The sequence below is a fragment of the Myotis nattereri genome, assembly GCF_964212035.1.
Source record: "Myotis nattereri genome assembly, chromosome: X".
NCBI classification, from domain to species: Eukaryota; Metazoa; Chordata; class Mammalia; order Chiroptera; family Vespertilionidae; genus Myotis; species Myotis nattereri.
The window spans coordinates 122,419,536-122,441,961 of NC_138078.1; the positions used below are offsets into that span (position 1 = coordinate 122,419,536).

Consider the following 22,426-nt stretch of genomic DNA (forward strand, 5'->3'; position numbering starts at 1 on the left):
AAAGAACAAGTAGAAAGATTTATCTTTTCAGTTCCCAGGCTGACATGGGGAGAGTGAAAGTTTCTTGAGGGTAAACATTTCCATAAGAAATGTTTAATATGGGCATGAAACAGCCTTTTGGTTTCAATACTGTTTCAAGTCCTAAGCCCAAGACGTGTTTTATGACTTCTCCTCCCTAGCCCACCACTAACCAGCTGAAGCCCCTCTGACTCCCATGAAGCAACAAGGAATATTTCTATCTTCTATGGTTTGTTTCCACTTTCCTCATCCAAAGAAAAGCTTTCACAGTATATATGATCACTTTGTCCTGTCTTTGGCCCAGCTTTAGCCAAGACTATCTTTTTTTATATTTTATGACTCGCAGTTATCAAGGCATTAAGCTCACCAGAATGTTCTGTCTATACCCAAAGAATAGTGCAAGCTGGAGCAAGAACAGGTCTAGGGGGAATAAGGAGTGAGGGAGTGGTAATGCAGATGTCTCTAAGATAAGTGTTTTTTTGCTGTGAGTTGATTTGTGAGCATGTGTTTCCAATAGCAGGTGTGCATACCTATATGAGTGCATGCACATATGTGCATGCATACTCCCATGTGTGTGTGTTTCTGTGTGGGTGAGAGTGGGAATTTGGTGGAGAGGGGGTAGATGCTTAAGGTAGTTAGTCATCATGTCTTGGCCAGGGACACCTGGCTAGACTTGCAAAGCTTCTCAGGAAACAGCCCAGGCCAAAGCATTGAGATTAGCCAGTTTCCCAAATAGCTCACAGTAAGAGCTTCCACAAGGCCAATAACTAGGAACAGTGCTGATGGTATACCAGCAACACAATAGTCATCTTATTTCACTAAGTCCATCATGGATGATCTGTCTTCGGAAGGTAGTCTTAAAATGGGTGTTCAGTGCAAAAACGTCTCATACCTCTTGGGCTAAATTCAATCACTCCAGAAAATATGCACTGAACAAGAGATGTGAGAAAGCCTAAGAGCTTCGAGAGATTTTTGGAATAATAACAGTCTTCTGGATGTTATAAAAATTGGTAGAACTTAACAGGTTATAAAGTACTTTCACACTCATTATCACATTTGGTTTTCACAGTAATTCATTGAGGTAGGCAAGGATGATTCCCCCATTTTACAGATGGAGAAACAGAGGCTCAGAGCAGCTACATAACTTTCTCAAGGTTCCACGGTTAGTAAATGTACTAGGGCTGGAATCCAATTTTCCTAACCTATCATATAGATGACTGAGCTTTGCACCCATTTTATACTTGCTAGAATTCTTAGCTCACTGTGGGATGGTTTAAGCAGCGGTTCTCAACCTGTGGGTCGCGACCCCTTTGGCGGTTGAACAACCCTTTCACAGGGGTCGCCTAAGACCATCCTGCATGTCAGATATTTACATTACGATTCATAACAGTAGCAACATTACAGTTATGAAGTAGCAACGAAAATAGTTTCATGGTTGGGTCACAACATGAGGAACTATTCAAAGGGCCAGAAGGTTGAGAACCACTGGTTTAATGGGTTTTTAGATGTTTGAAATATTAAACCTGAATGCCACAGTGCTCAATTAGAAGGTTTTAAAGGCTGCAAACAGATCCTTTAGGGATCTTCCTAACATGATCTTCTGACTTAGTAGGTCTGGGATGGTGCCTGAGATTTTGTATTTTTAACAAACTCTCAGGTGATACAGATTCTGTTGGTCCATGGACTCCACATGGAGCAACAAAGGATCGGCGGGTATTGCTGAACGTTGGTTATCTAGTTTTAATGGACTTTCACAGGTCTCAAACAAACAAAAAAACAAGGCAATTCTAATCTACATCTTCAGACTCTTTAAGCTCCCAAAGGTTAGCAGCAGCAGCAGCAGCAAACCGACAACTTTAATAGTAGATATGCTTTGAGTGCTTTCTAGGTGCCAGGTATGTGCCAAATACTTCACTTAGATTATTTTATTTAATCACCACAACTCTGTGAAATGAGACGAGGAAGATGAAGAACCCACCAAAAGGGAAACACATTAGGTTAAACTATAACTGTGGGTAAGAGATCATGTCACAGTCATCTCACCAACAATGAAATTCAACAACCAGAAAGGAGCAAACAGTAAGAACTTTGTGTTAAATTTAGAAATAAAAATTATAGGAAAAGAGAGCACTTTGGAAGCTTTGGGATGAAGAATTTTAAAAGTGAGTATAGTCCGGAAAGTGTGGAAACTGTTCAGAATTTATTAGCACCCTGATGTACAAGCGTGCTGAGGGGCAGGTGTAGTCAGCCCTTGGTAACAAGCCTGGCTTGCTAGATTGCAAAAGTCAAAGGAGCAAGAGAAGGGAAAATGAAATCTTTTTGAAAGTGGAAATAGCTCAGAAGAAGAAAACTGGGAACCTGCAAGGTTCGAAGAAAACTCAAAAGATGTCGCTCAAAGACTCCAATAAGTACCTTGCCAGGGACTAGAACCAAATAAGTGAACACAATCACAGAATGCTGCCACTAGTATGGACTGCAAAAATTGTTTGGGCATTCTTTTTATTTTACAAATGGAGAAACTTCTAAAAAGAGGAAGGGGCTTGACCTAGGACATACGGGAGTTAGAAGCAAAGCCAGGTATAGAAACTAGGTGTCCTGCACTTCATCCGTGCATCAAAAGAAGGGAAAGAACTGAGCCAGTAGGACCACTTGCTGGTCAGGTTGCAAAAGGTCTGTTCAGGGACAAAAGGGACAGAAGACAGTCAGAACATACTCTGAGCTTTGTTTTTCATTCCCAAATTGCCTTTGGAGGAAGATTTGGAATTCAAAATGAGATGATGGTAAATGAACACAGTGTTCCAAGTCTGGTTGACTAAATAGATGTTGATGAATCACCAGCACCAGATGGCATCTACTCAGATTTTGAGTAAAATTGTATAATAGCTGACCAAAGTGTATAGCCTATCATTCCAAGTAGGTGATGTGTAATGAGCCTGGCAAATTGCCAATGAGTCTTCTCTCCAAGAGAAAAATTTCAAAGGGGAACCAAGGAATCCAGGCTGGTAAGATCACTGAACTTGTTAGGCAAGTGTAACCTACTGGGAGTAAAGCATTATTTTTCCTGTGAATTAAATTAACCACCATTGTGTCGTGTTTTACAGTTTACAAAACACTTAGGTTTAATCAAGCCTAACTAATTGACTAGAATTCTTTGAGAGACTAAATGTGCATGTGGACAAAGGGAAACCAGTAGATGTAATCTATTTAGATTTTGAAAAGGCCCTTGACAAGGTCCTACACCAAACACTGTTAAAAAAAGTTAAGTCACCATGGAATTGTGGTGTAGTGTTTTGAAATTGATAGGGAAGTACCTTATAAGTAGGAAAGCAGGGACTTTTTCTGGAGAAGTATGAAGGGTGTTGTGTCCTAGGTATCAATGCTGGGACCAATTAATATTTTGGTGAATCATTTGAACAACCTTTAGAAAAAGGAAATTATTTTCTGGGTAGCAAAAGGAAAAGAAGATTTCAGTCTTGTATGATTGTATTGATTATCAGAAAAAGAAGAATTAAAGTAGAATTATTCAATGAGTGGCCTCTGAAAGATCACTGACTGGCTCTGAATTCTGACTCTTCCCTTAAAGACTGCATGACCTTATGCAAATTACTCTACCTCTTCTGGTATAAAATTTCTCATCTGTAAAGTGGGAATAATTAATAATCCCTAGTTCATGAAGGCGTTGTGAAAATGATATGAGACAATGCATATAAAGTTCTGGCACAGTGCTTGAAGCACTGTGGGAAATGTACAATAATTATTAGCTCCTATTATTTTACTTATTATTTTTATTCAATATTATTCTTATAGGATACCAGGCTTTGAGTGATCATGTTATGTCAGTGATGGCGAACCTTTTGAGCTCGGCGTGTCAGCATTTTGAAAAACCCTAACTTAACTCTGGTGCCGTGTCACATATAGAAATTTTTTGATATTTGCCACCATAGTAAAACAAAGACTTACACTTTTGATATTTATTTTATATATTTAAATGCCATTTAACAAAGAAAAATCAACCAAATAAATGAGTTCGCGTGTCACCTCTGACATGCGTGTCATAGGTTCGCCATCACTGTGTTATGCCCTAGAAATGGAACTTGGGAGCCATTACAGTCTATTTCTTGAAAGCATTGGCAGAATTTATTTTAGTGATTCAAAGATGAAGATGACTATAGACTGGGATAGTAGCAAAAGATTTCATGCAAGGAAACTGATAATTAAGGAGCACCTAGTATTGCTAAATACTGAGCTATATGCTTTACAAAGTTTATTCCTTTAATCTTGCAATAGTCCTATGATCCACATTTGATGGATGAGGAAGTGGAGACTTAGAGAGGAGGCTAAGGAAACTTGTCCTAAGTCCTGCTAGCTCATAAGGAATAGGCCAGAAATCAAAACAAGTTAGCTCTACCCCTAAACCTATTTTTTCACTGCATCATACTTGAAATGCACTTTGAGATATGGGTATAATTTATGAAGGCATAAAAGAGGGGCAGTTATGTAGAAATAAAAATAGGCAATGGTATGAAGACAGAAGCAAGAACAGTATGTTTACAGGGCTCATGGGGCATGAGGATGGTTGTTTCTGCCAACATGGATGGTCCCTGTGGGCTAGAGGTGTGAAGTGAAGCTAGAAGCATAGTTTAGGCTAGACTAGTAGACACTCAGAACTCTGTTGAGGAATCTGAGCCTTGTCCTCCAGGCAATCGAGATAAGATGAAGGCAGCTGAGCTAGGAGAGGTAGGAAATGCTTTAGAAAGATTAACCTGGCAGTTGTATAAGAAGAATTTGGTGGAATCTTCTGTCTGGGTTTGTGATTCTTTGTTCTCTAATCTGCTAGTATAAGGTTCTCAATACTCTTGCCTTAGCTTAGAAACCTGGATAACACTTAAAATGTGATTGAAATAGAATATACAGGAGGGTGGAATAGAAGGGAAGCAGTGACAGAGGCAGGAAAAAAATTACCAATAATATACAGGGATTTGGGGCCCAACTGTGTATATATATATAGCAAGGTAGAAGAAAGAGTAAAAGATGACCAGTTTTAAGCCTCAGTGACCAGGAGAATGGTAGTGATATTTAAAAAATAAAGATATTAAGGGAGTAGCCAGTTTTGGACTATCTGTTGGTAAATTTGATTTATGATACATTGAATTGGGGGTAACGGTGGGAAAGCTAGGTAGAGATGTGAGATAGTAGCTCAAGAGAGCAGTTAAGATGGGAGGTTAATGAATTTATGAGTTGTCTCCATACTGGTATAATAGTTAAAGAATGTTCATTGAAGCATTACCCACAATAGCCAGAGGTGAAAACAACTTAAATGTCCACCAGTGGATCAGTGGATGAAAAAATTATGGTACATGCATATAATGGAATATCATTCAACCTTAAAATAGGATATCTTATCATACATTATATCATGGATGAATCTTGAGGCCATGCTCAGTGAAATAAGCCAGTCACAGAAGGGCATATATCACCTGAGTCCACTTTTATGAGATACTCAGAGTAGCAAAACTCATAGAAGCAAAAAGTAAAATGGTGGTGCCAGAGGTTGAGGGAGGGGAGAAAAGGGAAGTTACTGTTCAATAACCATAGAGTTTCAGTCATACATAATGAAACAGCTCTAGAGATCTATTGTATAATTTAAATATAATTAACAATACTGTAAGGTACACTTAAAAGTTACTTTAGAGGACAAATTTCATGTTAGATGGTTTTTTTTAAAAAATTTAATTTTGCCAAAAAAGTGAAATCATTAAAAAATTAAAAGAGCCAAAGTGAGTGAGGTCTGTCTTTTTTTTTCTGGAGAAGAGAGAAAAGATCGAGGCTTAAGAAGAGATCTCTGGATAATACCCAGTTTTAGAGTAGGGTTAGGAAAAACTAGTGCAGGAAAAAGGCTAAAGGAGGAAGAGGAGAAGGACATTAGAGGCAATGGGTGGTAGGATTTCAATAAGTCTGCACACTGAAGAGGGAAGAGCCAAATTATATTTCCAGTTATTCCACTTAGATAAACCTCATTTCTTCTTTGAGCTCCACTTTTCTTATCTGTAAAATGGAAACAAGAGCACCTATCCATAGAAGAGCACTTTGCAAACTGGGAAAATAAATACAAACAAGAGGGCTTTATTTTGTTGTTGTTGCTTTGCCTTCTTGACCCCAGCAGCTTGATTTTATTTTTTCTCCATTGCTGTCATTTTTATGAAGCTTTGCGGTTATGTGTTGTAGCTTAACTATGTTAGAATACTCATAAGAAAACAAAACAAATGGTGTTCTCAGAAGAGAGGGTCAAGTGATGTCTCTTTCTTAGAAACTTACCCCATCTTTTGTTTTTCATAGACTCCCAAGATTGCATCTGTTTTATAACGGAAAAGAACCAAGGAAATGTCCAATGGGAAACAGTCAACTGAGTATGTCAGTTCATTTTAGACAATGAAAAACATTAAGTTACCATTTTAATCTACCTAGGTCCAGAGATTTTAAAAAGGCTACCTGAAAACTTCATTTTCTAGAGTATTGTCTTTCCTTGAAGAGTTGATGGCATTGTGTTGCAGAGATTTTAGGGGAGTTACAGAGAGCAGATTCAATTGGTTTTTAGTTCCCAAGCATCACCATTTTAGCTCAGATTGGAGCTGGCACTAATCAGTTACCTGCAAGGAAACGGAGCTGATTCTTCACTTTCATCATTCCATCACCAGAGCCTCCAATGCACTCATCTTCATCATCACCGCAGTCTCCACTTTCAAGTTCTTCTTCATCAAGGTTCTTATCCACAACTCTACCTTTGGGCATAGACATGGTTCTCAGGAGCTGAAAGAAAACAGACAAAAATGTAGCAGCTCTTCATATTTTTTTGGTAGGTCTAAAACAGTATGTTATTAACAGAATGCATTAAATGTGCTGAATGAGTTACACAGAAGCTTTTAAAAAATCAATTTCAAATTTAAATAAGTGTAAACTGCTTATATGCTATGGAGTTTCATACTCCTGGGCCCTTCTATGGCATTGCATATGATTCTCTACTCTTCTACTCCACTTATACAAGAATGTATATTGCATCAAACCTTTCCATGCCATGGTATTGAAGTTCCTGAAAGCCTCTATGATAGGAGAACTAACATGAGGAAATTAACATAACATAGGCAAAGCATATTTATATATTCAGAGGACGCCAAAATCAGAAAAGATACCTATGGAAGCCTCTTATAACTGTATTTACAATTATTAAATTAAAACAACAAATGCTTTCCATCAAAGGAAGAAGATAACATTGAATTTTATGTATACTTTAAATGAATAATTACAATTAATTGCTATGTACCATGCCTTGGTCATTAGAAAAACTTTTAAAATATCTCCCTCTTCCATCATTTCAATAACATGCTTTGAAATTCATTTTGCTTTTTTTTGTATATAGTATGCCCATGTAGAGGCATGTTTGTTTTGCTCTTCAGTGTCTGGCTTTTCAGACACATTGTCAATGTCTTTCTTATGTTATAGTGAATCCCACTTCCCAAAAGTCTTTCTGCTGACCCAGAAGCCTAGCTCACAGCCTGAGTGGTTTCTGAGGGCAGTTCTCAGACTCCATTTTATTCTTCCTCACCATTTCTCTCCAATACCCTCCATTTCTGCTCTAGCTTCTGCCCCATCCCCCTTTTTAGTCCTACATCTCAGTTTCACCTCTTATTTTTGTTTTAAATTTTTTTATTGACTTCAGAGATGAAGGGAGAGGGAGAGAGAAATAGAAACATCAATTATGAGAGAGAATCATCAATCAGCTGCCTTGCTGCATGCCCCATACTGGGGATCGAGCCCTCAACTTAGGCATTTGCCCTGACCAGGAATTGAACCATGGCCTCCTGGTTCATGGGTCTATGCTCAGTCACTAAGCAACAATGGCTGAGCATTACCTCCTATTTTTAAATAACAGCCAACAAAAAGTGCTAGATGTACTGAAACTGAGATTTTTGTCATTGAGGAAGAGGTATCCAGAAAAAAAAATACTGCATACACAGGAATGTATTGGTTTCTCTGGTCTTAATTGTCTATGTTTATTGTTACTGCAAAATATACCTTTGTGTTCTCTGCTTGTGATTTAACTGCTATACCAATATCAACCCGGAACAAGCTACATACTATAGAGAAATTTGGCTCTGCAGGCTTAATTTTTAAGCAAAGAAAGAAAAGTCCAAATAGTTCTTTTCTGCCCAACAACCTCTAATGTGTCAGAGAAGCCAACCCATCAACCATCTGCCACTCCAGCATCATCTCCACCCTGCACTCTAATGTATTCCTTCTCTAACCCTTCCCCATCCTCTACCATTCGTCCTACAAATCTAAATGTATACTATAGACACATAGGCTATGATAAGATAGACTAGGTGCTTCTCAAACTTTTTGGTGGAGTCAGGACCCCTTTATACTCTTATTGGGAATCCAAGAAAACTTTTGTTTATATAAGTTATATTTATTGGCATTTACTATCTTAGAAATTATAACTGAGAAATTTAAATAGCAAAACTATGATGTGTTAACAAAAATAACATTTTTAATGATATATAAATATATTTTCCCTGACATAAAACAATTAGAAGGGAAGGTGGCACTGTTTTACGTTTGCAAATCTTTTCAATGTCCAGCTTAGTATGTTAGCTGGATTATCATATCTGCTTCTCCATTCAATCTGTTGTTATATATTGTTTTGATTGAAACATTTGCAGAAAATCCAGCCTCTCAAAATATCTCATGATAAAAGAGAAATATTTTAGCAGCCTCATCAGGTAATTGCGAATATTTATCATTGATACTAGAGAAAAACTCAAGTGGAAAGGTTAGTTGTAATGTAGAATATGAAACTATATAAATAAATTTTTCATGTTCTGTTACATTAAAGTTCATTGGTATGTTTTGAACTTTGAATGGGTCTTTTACCCATTTTGTATCATCACCTATGGGTTATCCTGAAAATATTGGTTCACTCTACTATGCAGGTTTTCCAAATGTTAGCACCTTTCATTATATGATATAAAAAATCGCATTCATTAACATAACCTACAGTCTCATTAGGAATGTCTTTAAGTATTGGGAAGCCTTGAAGCTCATGGTAGGAGATACAGATTTTCCTAAATTTTAATTTTTTTTGAAAGTTTAAATTTTATCATTGGCAATAAATAATTTTCCTTTAACTGATAGGCCTTCTTTGTGTAAAACATCCAGAAAATACTCAAGTATGTACAACTAAAGTTTGTCAGTCATAGTCTCAAACAAAAATGGTATTTCATTTAAAAAAGTGGCTAGTTTAGCCAATAGCTTAAATAATCCCATAAGTGCTTTTCCTGAGACACACATCGACACAGTTTACAGTAGAAATACCTTAAAGTACTTCACATTTAATAACACAGAATATTTTTAAAAGTATACTCAAGCCCGACTGGTGTGGCTCAGTGGTTGAGAGTCCACCTATTAACCAGGAGGTCACAGTTCGATTTCCTGGTCAGGGCACGTGCCTGGGTTGCAGGCTTGATCCCCAGTAGGGGGCATGCAGGAGGGGGGTGATCAATGATTCACTCTCATCATTGATGTATCTATCTCTCCCTCCCTCTCCCTTCCTCTCTAAAATCAATAAAAATATATTTTAAAAACGTTTTTCCCTTTAAAAAAATGTATGCTCAAGCCCTGGCTGGGGGGCTAAGTTGGTTGGAGTGTTGTCCTGTGAACCAAAGTTGTGGGTTCGATTCTGGTCAGGGCACATACTTCAGTTGCGGATTCAGTCCCTAGTTGGGGCATGTAAAGGAGGCAACTGATCAATGTTTCTTTCTCACATTGATGTTTCTCTCTCTCTCTCTCTCTCTCTCTCTCTCTCTCTCTCTCTCTCTCTCTCTCTTTCTCTCTCCCTTCCTCTCTAAAAATCAATAAAAGTATATACTTGGTGAGGATTAAAAAAATATATATATATGTATATTTATGAGTTAAGGTTTAATAAATTAATCATTTTTACTGCTTCAGCAATGACATTCTTAAATAAAACTGCCTTTAATTTTTCTGCAAGTGTATGCCATTGAAGAATACAATGACTGCTAATATAGTCTGGTGCCACTGCCTTGATTCATACTGTGATACCAACAGTTGTACTCACCATTGCTTTTGAACCATCAGTGCAAATATCAACACAGTGAAAAAGGCAAATAATATCTTGGTATTTTTGTACAAATAATTTTTACCTTGTGAATCCTTGGGTTTCATAGATTACCAAAGTCCATAAACCATTCTTTGAGTACTACTAAACTAGACTATAGTGTCACTTCAGTTGACCAGAACATCCTAATCTCCTCCTTTACCATCATTTCTTATGGGAAAATTGCTTTCAACATAAGCATTTTTAGGTTAATCTTCAAAAATACACCCTTCATATATGTCATGGATTACCTGAATTAGAATTGTTCATATAAGGGGATTTGTGGTTAGATATATATTAGTGAACTTGCCATTTCTCAAGCACATCTCACACCTATGCCTTTCATTAATCCCTTTAGCAAACATTAATTGAGCACCTAATAGGAGCTGTTTTCATTTCAGTCTATTGAAAACACTATATTCTTTCAAGCCAAATTCAAATGTCATTTCCTTAATAAAGCCTTCTTGGCTACCACAGATGGTCATTATAATTCTCCCTTCCCCTCTTCCACCACTGCTCCCTTTATCTGTACCTCCTAAATACCCCTTTATGTGTGCAACCTAGCATTATTTATTTGTACATGTGACTGCTCTACCACCAAACTGAGTTGCCCAGGGGCTTTGTCTTATTTATCTTTTAACCCTATAGCATTTAAAGCAGTGTCTTGAACACAGTAGGCACTCAAAAAATGTGCTATTGAACTGAAGCAAAGTAAAGTGGCATGGTATTTTTAATTTTTAAAAAGCTACTTCTACAAACTCATGAAAAATGAGAAAGCCAAAACACAGATTAATTATACAAGAACTTGTGAATGAATAGCTAAATCCTTTTGGACGACCCTGGCTAAGATCTCTAGCTAATCTATAAAGGCTATTTTCCAACCTTGTGTACAATGCCCTCAGTATTCTCTGGTAGTCCAGTTTTTATTTTTTTAAGTGCAATTAAAAAAACTTTAAAAAATGTTGCCATTGAGATAACTTTTTTAGTTCTTAAATTACTCTCATTTTGGAGACAACTTCAGCATTGAAGAAGGATTATAGTATACTTTCAATGTGTTTTACACAGACATCTGCTGATGAACCTAACCCTCACACATTAACAAAACAAAACAAATCCCAAACTAGAAAGCCATTGTAAATGTAAGTCTTAAAGAACACTCTGAAGCTCCAGAATGTTGAAACAAGGGTAATCTTTCAGAGATGAGAAATTGTCAGCAAGGACTGTGGATTTAATACAGCCTGGAATTTGAAACAGAAATCAAACCAGCTAATTACAATGCACAATATTGACCTTTTTGTTCCCTCTCTCACTCTTTACAATGTCTTCCAGACTGAACACTCACTTTATAAAAAGAAAGTTATGAGGGTCTTGCACACAAAATCAGGTAACTTTAGGGGCCTAGTGCTTTTGATTAACTGTTCAGCATTTTTCAAAGGACACTATCCTATTAGCTTTTTAAAAGCCAAGGCTCAGAATAATTATTATCAATGTAAACTATCTTATTAAAACACAGGTCTGATTATTTCACTACCCTACCCCCACAACCCTTCTATCAACCTGACATTTCTGCCACACATTGTTCGGCACTCCTTATGGGAAGGACTTTCACAGTCCAGGTTTTCTATATCTACTCCTCTCCTTGCAACACTGTTTGAGCCACATGAGAATATTACAGTTGCTTAAATATGCAATACACTTTTATTTTATAATTTAATGTTAATTATATGTATCAATTGAATATAAAAAGGTGAAAGGAAAGAGACATAAGGGGAAAAACCTAGTTCTCAAACTTTAATAAACATTTGTATTTTCAAAGGTTGGTGAATTTTTGTGTGGGTTTTTTTCTTTTTTTGCCTACATTTTTACATAGTTGAACTTGGACTTTAGAATAAAACTGACTGGGTTTGGAATTCTGGGTTTTCCACTTATTAACCTTTTCCCCACTTATTAACTTTGCTGTTCAGTTTCCCTAAACCTCAATGTCCTCATCTGTAAAATGAGGGAAATAATGCCTGCCTCATAGAATTGTTGTAATGAAGAAATGTGGTAATTTTAAAATGTTAAATGTGATTAAAAACACGTAGTGCAGTACCATTAATGGATCTACTGAAATTTACTTAACAATTCTCTGAATATTTAATACTTATATCACTTCTAGTTCTTTTGCTTCTATAAATAAAAATGGAGTATCAGGAGCATTCACATAACTTTTTCTATATTTCTTTAGTTTCCCATTAGTAGGATTACTGGGTCAAAGGGTATGTACATTTTTATATACCATGGGAGTGAGTCTCCAATTTTGTAAGGGTGATTTTTAAAAACTCAAGAACCTTGGCCCCACCCACAGAGCTTCTGATTTAGTAGGTCTGGGGTGAAGCACACAAATCTGCATTTTTATCTACCCCTCCATCTTATCATGAGCAAATCACAGATCACACTAATCAGAAAGACTACTGCAGTGTTACTCCACTTCCCAGAAACCCTCTGAAACCACCTCTGGAAACCTTAGCCCCATGTGTGTCAGGATCTTTAGTACATGCGTTTCAAAGCACTTTTCAAAAAATAAATGCAGCCTAATGATTTCCTTTTCATTTACTGGTAGATGTGGGTATCATGACCTTTTGTCTTTGGAGTTAATGAAAATTCCTGGGTGTAAAGGTAATTGACTTTGATTAGAAAGAGAAATATTTGAAGTTAGTTTTGAGACAGGTATTCATGGTTGTATAATAAAAGGAAACAAAAAGTCTGGAATAAATACTTACGAAAATTAGAACTACAGTATAAGAGGAAAAAATGCTCTTTAGATTTAGCGATTTCATGTTCTTAAAATCATAATAACTAAGATAAAAAAAAGGGCTCTGCATCATGGGACAATGTGATTTGTACAAAGCTCTTTTCCTGGTTGGTTGACAGGAGAACAAAGATCAAAGGACACACTGGTTGTTCTTAGGGGGATCAAATATGCTGAAATTAGACCAGTGAGAGCAGCAACTCTTGATCTGTCTATATGGTATAAATAACGTGCCTCTTGAAATTATCTTGATTGCAAAGATATGAACCTTATCAGCCACACATTATGCTAGGGCTTAACATATGTTCTCTCACGTAATCCTTGAATCTTCACTGCCAATTTGTGTAACAGGGAAGACTGCCATCCCTATTTCCCACATCAAGGGAGGTTACTGAGGCTCAGAGAGGGGACATGACTTGATCAAGTCATTGTGTAAGTGATAGAGACCTCATTAAAAATAAAGTCTTCTGCTCCAAAGTCCAGAGATTTTCAAGAAAAACATGCTGTCTTAGGTAAAGGCATCAACTAATGGGGCTTTCATTTCATATTTTTGCCATTTTGACTGCCTTTACCTGAGATCATTTCCAGTTCAATCACAATTTTTCAGATTCTACCCATGAGCTATACCTCAATGGGAAGGCCATTTGTTATTTATTGGTCGGAGAGATAATGACATTGGATACCTCCTGCTTGTTTTCCTCAGTCTTGCTATCTACTGTGTCTTAAATAATCAACCTATCTAATCATAAATGGATTTGTTTTGAAAAGATTCAGACAACTGGTTAGAATAGAATGAAAAATTCCATTAGTGCTGCTACATGGTTAAGAATTTTCTTGACTTTAAGCTCTTTAGCATTTTAAATATAAAGGATAAGTAACAAAATAGATACTGCAAATATAGGGCTTGGTAGGTATTTTGAGGAATTAGCTGGTTTTGTCTCTTTTGGCTACTCGCATACCTCTATCTAGGCATTTAAAAAATATCTGGACTCCCAATTACATTTTAAAGCTATTAAGCTGGGCTTATAAAACCGATTTTGAACTATCTGGATGCTCAGCTTTATACAACCTGCAAAGAATGCTTTGGGGGCCCAGCTTCCCATGTCCATGGCAATGTAAACACATGCTTTACTGTTTGTATTTGAGTAGCATAAGCTAATGGGAAACAAATGTGGTGGCTCCAATGAATCCCAGCTTTTTTTGGAATGCCATTATTATTTATACAATGTGCACATCCACAAGGCTTAGGGCACGTGACCTCTGTATTGCATACACACTTTCTTTGAACAAATGCACCAAACCATTGCCACAACTAATTGGAAACAATGGCAGCTCCACATATTTCAGATGAAGCCAGAACCCAAATATATAGGACTAGAATTAATGGCTATATATAGAGTTTACACATTGGAAAGGCAATAAAGTACAGTAGTTAAGAGTGTGAGCTTTGGAATCTAACCAGTATGGATTTCAATGTCTACTCAGCCTGTGTACTAGATGTATTACTCTGGGCAAATCACTTAACTTCTCTGAACTTCAGTTTCCTCACCTGTAAAATAGAGGATAATGCTATTCACTAATTTCACAGGGTTGTTGAAGAATTAAATTAAATAGCACCATTCACATTTCATAGTCCCGTGTATCTTTCTTTCATAGAACTTTCCACAGTTTATAATTATATATTCCATGTTTTACCCTATTAGACTAACAGAAGGGATAAATAGTCTGTTTCTATTATCAGTGTGTGGAACAAAGTAAATTTTCATTAAATGGATGAAAGAACAAATCAATAGAGAAATGTGCGTGAAGTGCTTAGCACATTGCTTAGCAAGGTAATAAATTCTCAAACATTGTTAAGTTTGCTGCTGAGGATGATGATGATCATGAATAGAAAGAAGGGGAGGAGGGGGAGGGAGAAGAGTGGTAGCAGTCATAGTATCAGACACGAAGAGCTTATTATAAATACCTTGTAAGGCAAAACAAGTAACACTCCATGACCAAACACTAAGGAACCAGAAAGAAGAGTCTGAGAAACCCTCTGGATGCTCTCACTAAGATAAGGATCTGTGCATTCAGTATACACACAGAGATGTTTAGGAAAGAGCAAAAGGACTGCCTATAGGCTGTGCATCCACGTGATATTGGTGAGAAGGCCACCCACAGCCAGATACTCACTCTCTTGTCTGGGCATAATTTCCATGTCCACCACTTATCTACAGCACATAGTTTCTCTACCACTTTCAGCTTCCCAATTTTTACTTTGTTTGTTAATGTAGCACTGAAACTTGTGAAAATAATCCTTCCAATTAAATAAATGTTGGGATAGTAAAACAAACAAAGATATAAAAGAAGCAAACTTGGGATGGGATTAAAACTATCTTAGTGGGGCTCCCTCTCAGTAGTATAAATAGTTCTCCGCAGTTTTAGGAAGCTACCCAATGCTTTAAAGTAAACAATTTATAATAACACTAGTACCCCAGTGCACAGATTTGTGCACATTGAAAGGGAATTAAGTAGAAGGTGGCTGGCAGGGCGGGACTGGGCGAGACTGGCCAGACATGCCCTGGAGCCAACCTCCCGAGGTCCCTCCCTGGCCGGCTGCACCTGGGGTGGCACTATGCTTCAAAGGGCTTCTGTGGAATGAGCAGGGTCCCTCCGGCAGGTGGGGTCCTTCAGCCTGGCCTTCGAGGATCGGGCCGAAACTGGCTCTCTGACATCCCCCAAGGGGTCCAGGATTGAGAGAGGGCAGTTCTCAGGTGACACACCCTGGAATCAGGCTCCTTCCTCTCTGGTTCCAGGGTGTGTCACCCGAGAACCACCGCTGTCAAATCACTGCAGCTCAGCAGCTCCTGCATTGAGCATCTGCCCCCTGGTGGTCAGTGTGTACCATAGCTACCAGTCGGACAGTTGGACGGTTGCTTAGCCTTTTTTATATAGACTAGTGACCCAGTGCACGGATCACTAGTTTGAAAGAAAATTAATTAGAAGGTGGCTGGTGGGGTGGAACTGGGCAAGACAGGCTGGACATGCCCTGGAGCCAACCTCCCGCAGTCCTTCCCCACCAGCTGCTCCTGGGGTGGTGCTGTGGCTTGAAGGACTTCTGCAGAGTGAGTGGGGTTCCTCCAGCAGGTGGGGTCCCTAAGCCTGGCCTGCGGGGATTGGGCTGAAGCTGGCTCTCCGACATCCCCTGAGGGGTCCCAGAGTGTGAGCGGGCACTCTGCAAAGTTGCTGTCATATAGGATGTGGAATGCAAATGCAAGTGTTCAGATTCAGGGCCGACAGTGCCCCAGCAACAACATAACCCAAGGCCAAAGGTGGAATTGTGTGGCCCCACGAAGAATTGGGCTCCCTCCTCTCTGGTTTCGGGGAGCATCACCCAAGGACTGCTGCTACTAAGTCACTGCAGCTTGGCAGCTCCTGCATTGAGTGTCTTCCCCCTGGTGGTCAGTGCATGTCATAGCAACCAGTTGGATGGTCAGACACTTAGCATATTAGCCTTATATATATATATACAGATTACCAATAGCTTGCAACTGTATAGTGTTTTATTATTTTCCAAGAGGTGGCATAGCATAATGGCTAAAAGCTCATACTCTGTGGTCAGAAAACTTATGTTGAAATCTAAACTCTGTCACTTACTAACCCTGCTACTATAAATAAGTTATTCTTTAACCACTCTGAGCCTTATGTTTCTTATCTATTAAAATAGATATAATAATACCTATACCTATTTCCCACATTGTATGACAATGGGGATTAAATGAGACAATCCATGTAAAGCACTGAACTTAGTACCTGGCAGTAAGTGCTCACACAATGATATGTTAATATTATATAGTAAAACCTATCCTATTTAATAAAAGAGTAATATGCAAATTAACCCTCACTCCATCACAAAGATGGCGGCAGTGATGGAGCTGGAGTGAGCAGGAGGCTTGAGTTGCCCCCAGCGATGGAGGAAGCCAAGCTTCCCACTTGTCCTGCTGCTCAAGGCTACAAAGTTTCAATTATAGAAGATAAATCCCAGATACCTGCTTCCAGCTGGAGTGGCCTCTGCTCAAGGAGGGGCTGGGAACCTGGGTTGCCAGGGGCAACCCAGGCTTTGAGTTGGACCAAAGCAACAAAGTTTCAATTATAGAAGTTAAATAAATCCCAGACGCCTACTTCTAGCCTGCCAGGCGTGACCAGCCTGAAAATGGCACTCAGCCCCTCACCCAGACTGGCCAGGCACCCCAGTGGGGACCCCCCACCCTAAAGGGGGTGTGGCCAGCCTGAAAACAGCCCTCAGCCCCTCACTCAGGCTGGCCACACCCCCATGGGGTGAGGGTTCCCACTGGGGGGCTTGACCAGCCTGCAAACAGCCATCAGCCCCTCACCCAGGCTGGCCAGGCACCCCAGCGGGACCCCCATCCTGATCCGGGACACCCTTCAGGGCAAACCAGCCAGCCCCCAACCACGCACCAGGCCTCTATCCTATATAATAAAAGAGTAATATGCAAATTGACCCTAACAGCAGAGCAACTGGGAATGACTGGTCACTATGACACACACTGACCACGAGGGGGCAGATGCTCAATGCAGGAGATGCCCCCTGGTGGTCAGTATGCTTTCACAGGGGGAGCTCTGCTCAGCCACAAGCCAGGCTGACGGCTGCCAGCACAGCGGTGGTGGCGGGAGCCTCTCCTGCCTCCTCAGCAGCACTAAGGATGTCAGACTGCAGCTTAGGCCTGCTCCCCGCTGGCAAGTGGACATCCCCTGAGGGCTCCCGGGCTGCCAGAGGGATGTCTGACTGCCAGCTTAGGCCCGATCCCCTGGGGAGCAGGCTTAAGCCAGCAGGTGGACATCCCCTGAGGGGTCCCAGACTGAGAGAGGGCACAGGTCAGGCTGAGGAACATCCCCCCCCCCCCCCCGCAACAAGTGCACAAATTTTTGTGCACCGGGCCTCTAGTATATTTATAAAATCTGAATCTCTGAAGGGGATGAATTCTACATTTTAAAAAAAATATGTTGTATTGATTTGATAGGGAGAGGGGGAGAGAGAGAAAAACATCAATGTGAGAAACATCCATTGGCTGCCTTCTGCATGCCCCCTACTGGGGATCAAGCCAGCAACCCTGGCATGTGCCCTGCCCAGGAATCAAACCAGAGACCTCTCGGTGCATGGGACAAAACTCAACCCCAACCAACGGAGCCACACTGGCCAGGGCTGAATTCTAAAATTTTGGCACTATTAACATTCAATTCTGGCCTGGGTAGGGCTAATTTTGTGGAATGTTGCAGGCTTTCAATAAATCTTCGTTACTAGGTCATTGCTACTGATATTTCATTATTTTTATACTCAAAAGCCCTTCCACATATCTTCTCTTGTTGATGTACCTAGGACACCTGTGAGGCAGTGGGGAAAGTATTATTAACATCATTTTATAAATAAGAAAATTGGAGCTGAGAGAGAAGTGAGGCAACATGCTCCTTTTTAGCCTGGAAATTGTTTAATGGTAACTACTGTGAAGTCGTTAGGATTTGGAATAGGGCTGGGGAGGAGGGCTTATATATACCAGCATTAACTTGGCAAGGGCATGGCCTGGGGATAAGCACAATGTATGACACATAATAGGTGCCAGGAAATGCTTGGTAACTGAAAGAATGAGTGAAGCAATGGGTTAACAAAATAATAAGCGTTTTATTCACTGACTTTGGATTTTTCCCAATCTCTATCTCTTCAACCCTGGTCTGATATGTCATTGCTGTTGCTCTGGTATGGTAATAACTGATTCCTGCCTGGGAGCCCTGGATACACTGAGGCTGTATAGCTAGACAGATGTTTGGATAGACTGCCAGCATTCACTTTATTAAAGCAACCCTGCGAGGCAGGTTTCATAATCCCCTCCAGTTGAGAGAGCCTCCTCCCCTGATAAAGTGGGGTCAAGTCAAAGAAGAAGGCATAAAATTGATCTTTTAAGGCAAATGAGGCAACTAACCCAAAGGGATGGGGCCAGCCCACTCACTGAGTGGCTGAATGAGGTTCCTGAGGCCCCCTAATGAGTTTTTTCCAATGACAATGATAGATTAGTTGGCCTGAGTGTGTTAATTGTGGGCTCTGTAATGCCCTTATTTAGGGTCTCCAGCTTTACTAGACTAAATTTCAGTTTAAGGGGCCATAACTCCCACAAAGTACAGTTCCAATTATAAGGCTGGCCAACCCATCCTCAAGAAACTGGTCAAGTCCTACCTTGTTAGGTGGGGCAGCAAAATGCAAACACAGCAAGATACCTTGCAGAACACCAAGTCCAATTTCCCTCTGAAGGCATCTGACCCTGGCTACCACCATGGTTGAAGATTAGTGACTGTTTATCCCTGTGACAGTTTTAATTATTGTGAAAAACCACAAGGACAAAATATAACTTTTTCTGGAAGAAAAACTTACTTTGAAGACATCTGTGAAACCCCACAGCATTGCTCAGTTTCCAAAGGAATCACCTCATTCTCATGAGGGCCAATGACAAAGGGCAAGGGTCCCAGAGTAAAAGTATGCCTAGATATTACATATTTCCTCATGGAATTGAGGTTACACAAACATGATCTGAGCATTTACTATTGTCCTTGTGTATAAATCTGATTCATTCCAAATAGACATCTTGTGGTTATACTTTTGGGAAATGAGAGTTCTTGCCTTTAAAAATAACTGTGTATGAACCACAGAAGCCATGTCGTCAAGCATAGGGCTTGAAGAGTCAGCCTCAGTGACTGGAGGACAGTGGTGTACTATTCTTTCATAAGTCTTTCATGGCCCTCCAAGGATTAATGAGATGCCTCTAGTTTCCCCATTAAAGATTCCTTTCTTTGAAGACTAGGTCTAGATCAGGATTTATAAATAGGTTTTCAGTGAAAACAGTTTACCTTCTCTGGTATACTATCTGAAAAACATGAATTTTAAACATGTTTCAGATAATTAAGGCTACATTGTATTATTCTGAAGTAAAATAAATGACCTGTTGCATCTGGCACAAATAAAATAGCTGGGGCTTAATGAAAAACTAGATTCTGAGTTTCTAGCTGTTATTTCCTTGGAGGTAAGAGAGCTTCAAATCTTTCCTGTTCAAAGTTTTAGGCTATGGAATCCTAAGGGAGAAATTGGCTCCCACAGGAAAGAGGAAACATGACTAAAATTATTATAATATTCATATCTAATCACATACTTTAAAAGGTTGAAATAGAAGAAGCAAAAGGATGGTGCCCTTATATAATTTTTAACCTCACGCCATGAGTAAAGATTAATTTAAGAAATGCTCTGACAACTCTTTTAAATACGAAAAATTGGGGTGTGTCCTAAAACAGTGCTTTGTTTGATAAATACAGCATTAAAGATGCTAGAACAATTAGCTCTTTCTGAATCTGCCATTAATAGGTTTTGTTGCGCTTTGGTCACAGAAGACAACTATAGCACCAGAATTTTATGAGGAGCACTGACCACCTTAATTACATGGTGTAGTACCAAATGTTTAAGTACTTCCTTATTGTAGTATAGTCTTCCTTTCTGTACCTCTAGTGGTTTGAATGGAGTGGTCAAACAGTGAATGAAGGAATGTGAAATGGAACTCCTGGTATTCTGCAGTAGCAAAGGAATTCAATTCCTGCCTTTTGATAACCATTTAGGACACTGAAGAAAAGTGACTGTAACACTTTAGTTCAACTCAAGCAGCCCATTAACACTTTGAATATACTCACTACCTTGTTGGAATTCTATATTTGATAAAATGGTCTTTCAATAAAATTCACAGTCATTTTACATCAAGTTATTGCTATTGGTGATTATTTTTCCAATTTTAGCATAGTCAATTCTAGTTGCAGAATTGTCTGCTAGGTTGATTATATATACTTACAAAATAATTTCTACTTAGTATTTGGCTAAACTATCCTTCATATTCACCTTTCATCCCTTAATTAAAATACTCACTAATCTAGTATATCCATATACTTGCCATTTGGTAGCATATCTTAGATTAATTTTACTTCTCTGAAATAAGCATAATGTTGGAGCCTAGTACAGATATAATCATTTCCATTCCCATGTGGGTCTCTATCATCATTCCTTCTTACTCTTAAATCCCAAGCTTCATCAAGCATTTCTCCTATTGGCACTGCCTACGAATCCATTCTTCAGACAGGCCTCTTATTTTTCCTGAGAAGCTTATTAGAATTTAACCACAAGGTCTGGGAAGAGTACCATGTAACCAAGTCCAGCTAATTTGTACTCAGTGTTGGGCAGAGCTTGATCCCGTGCTATTTTGGCGAGGTATATGTTGGTAGAGATTAAGATGAATTATTTTCTTTGTTGGCTCTCTTTGCTGGATTGGGTGTGCCTATTTTGTTTGCTCCTGGGACTGAAGTGCTTGGCTGTCTGTCTTACTTGAACTCCTTCCCTATCTCACAAAACTATTTGGTGATGATAAAGTGGCAGGAATAGGAGAATATAAGTGTGGGAGGGGAAAAAGAACAGCTTATTAATAGGCTGCAGCCAACACATATTTATAGCTCTTCCTTTCTTTGTTTCTCTTCACTGATCTCACTAGGTAAGAATGTCTTCACCAGTTCTAACATGGGTTTCTCTACTATCCTCTGAGATTCTGTTTAGACAAATATTCAATTAACATTTTTGTTAAATTAATATGTGTTTCCCTCCCCACAATGTTTAACCCCCTTTTATATACACACACATTCTCAACATTCTGTTTGTTCACCATATTTCTGGATACAGCTTATGGTAATTTTCATCTTTAAAGAACTCAACATTCATGTCCTAACTAGATGCATCAGCGAAGGAAATTATTGGGAAGCAGAGATCTTACTTTCCAGAAAGTGTCCAATATGAGAAATGGAGATATTAAATGTATTGAGCACCCAAAAGTGCTCAGCATCATATTCATCCTATTACTAGAGGAATTAGGTTGTAGATTTGGAATGACGAGTTAGAAAGAACCTGAGAGATTATATGTTCCAATCCATTCATTCTTACAGATGAGCACAGCAAGTCCACACAGACAATAGTTAGTAAAGCTTTTTTAAACTACTTAATCAGGAGTAGATGACATAAGCTAGCTAGTTTTCTGTCTAGTCCTTGGGCATATCACAAGAGAACCAGTCAAGGGCAGTTGAGAGAGAGTCAAAGGGACTTGAGAGTTGCAAAATGCTTTTAGGTCTAGGAGGAGGGCAATGAGGTTCTTTGGATCCTTAGTTAAACCTGGTCAAATCACAGGCTGGGAAGAATATAACATGCCCTTTTGTGAGCAGGTGGCAGCCAACTTCCAGGTAGGCAAAGGTAATTGGTAACAATAGAACATGGAGCCTGCCCTCAAGAAATATCCTATATAAGAAAAGCCTAATATGCTAAGTGTCCGGTCATCTGTTAAACTAATCAAAGTGTAATATGCTAAATGCTAAGGCTGCTC

The 22,426-nt window shown here is 39.1% G+C and overlaps 1 protein-coding gene across 1 annotated transcript in view; it reads right to left on the reverse strand.

Annotated features, from left to right (window-relative positions):
• The window catches only part of GPC3 (glypican 3), a 407,972-nt gene that overhangs the window by 48,793 nt on the left and 336,753 nt on the right, over window positions 1–22,426 (reverse strand). Inside the window, exon 7 of the mRNA XM_081081149.1 lies at window positions 6,666–6,825. Within this exon, the coding sequence (XP_080937275.1) occupies window positions 6,666–6,825 (160 nt within the window). The remainder of the gene's footprint in view (window positions 1–6,665; window positions 6,826–22,426) is intronic.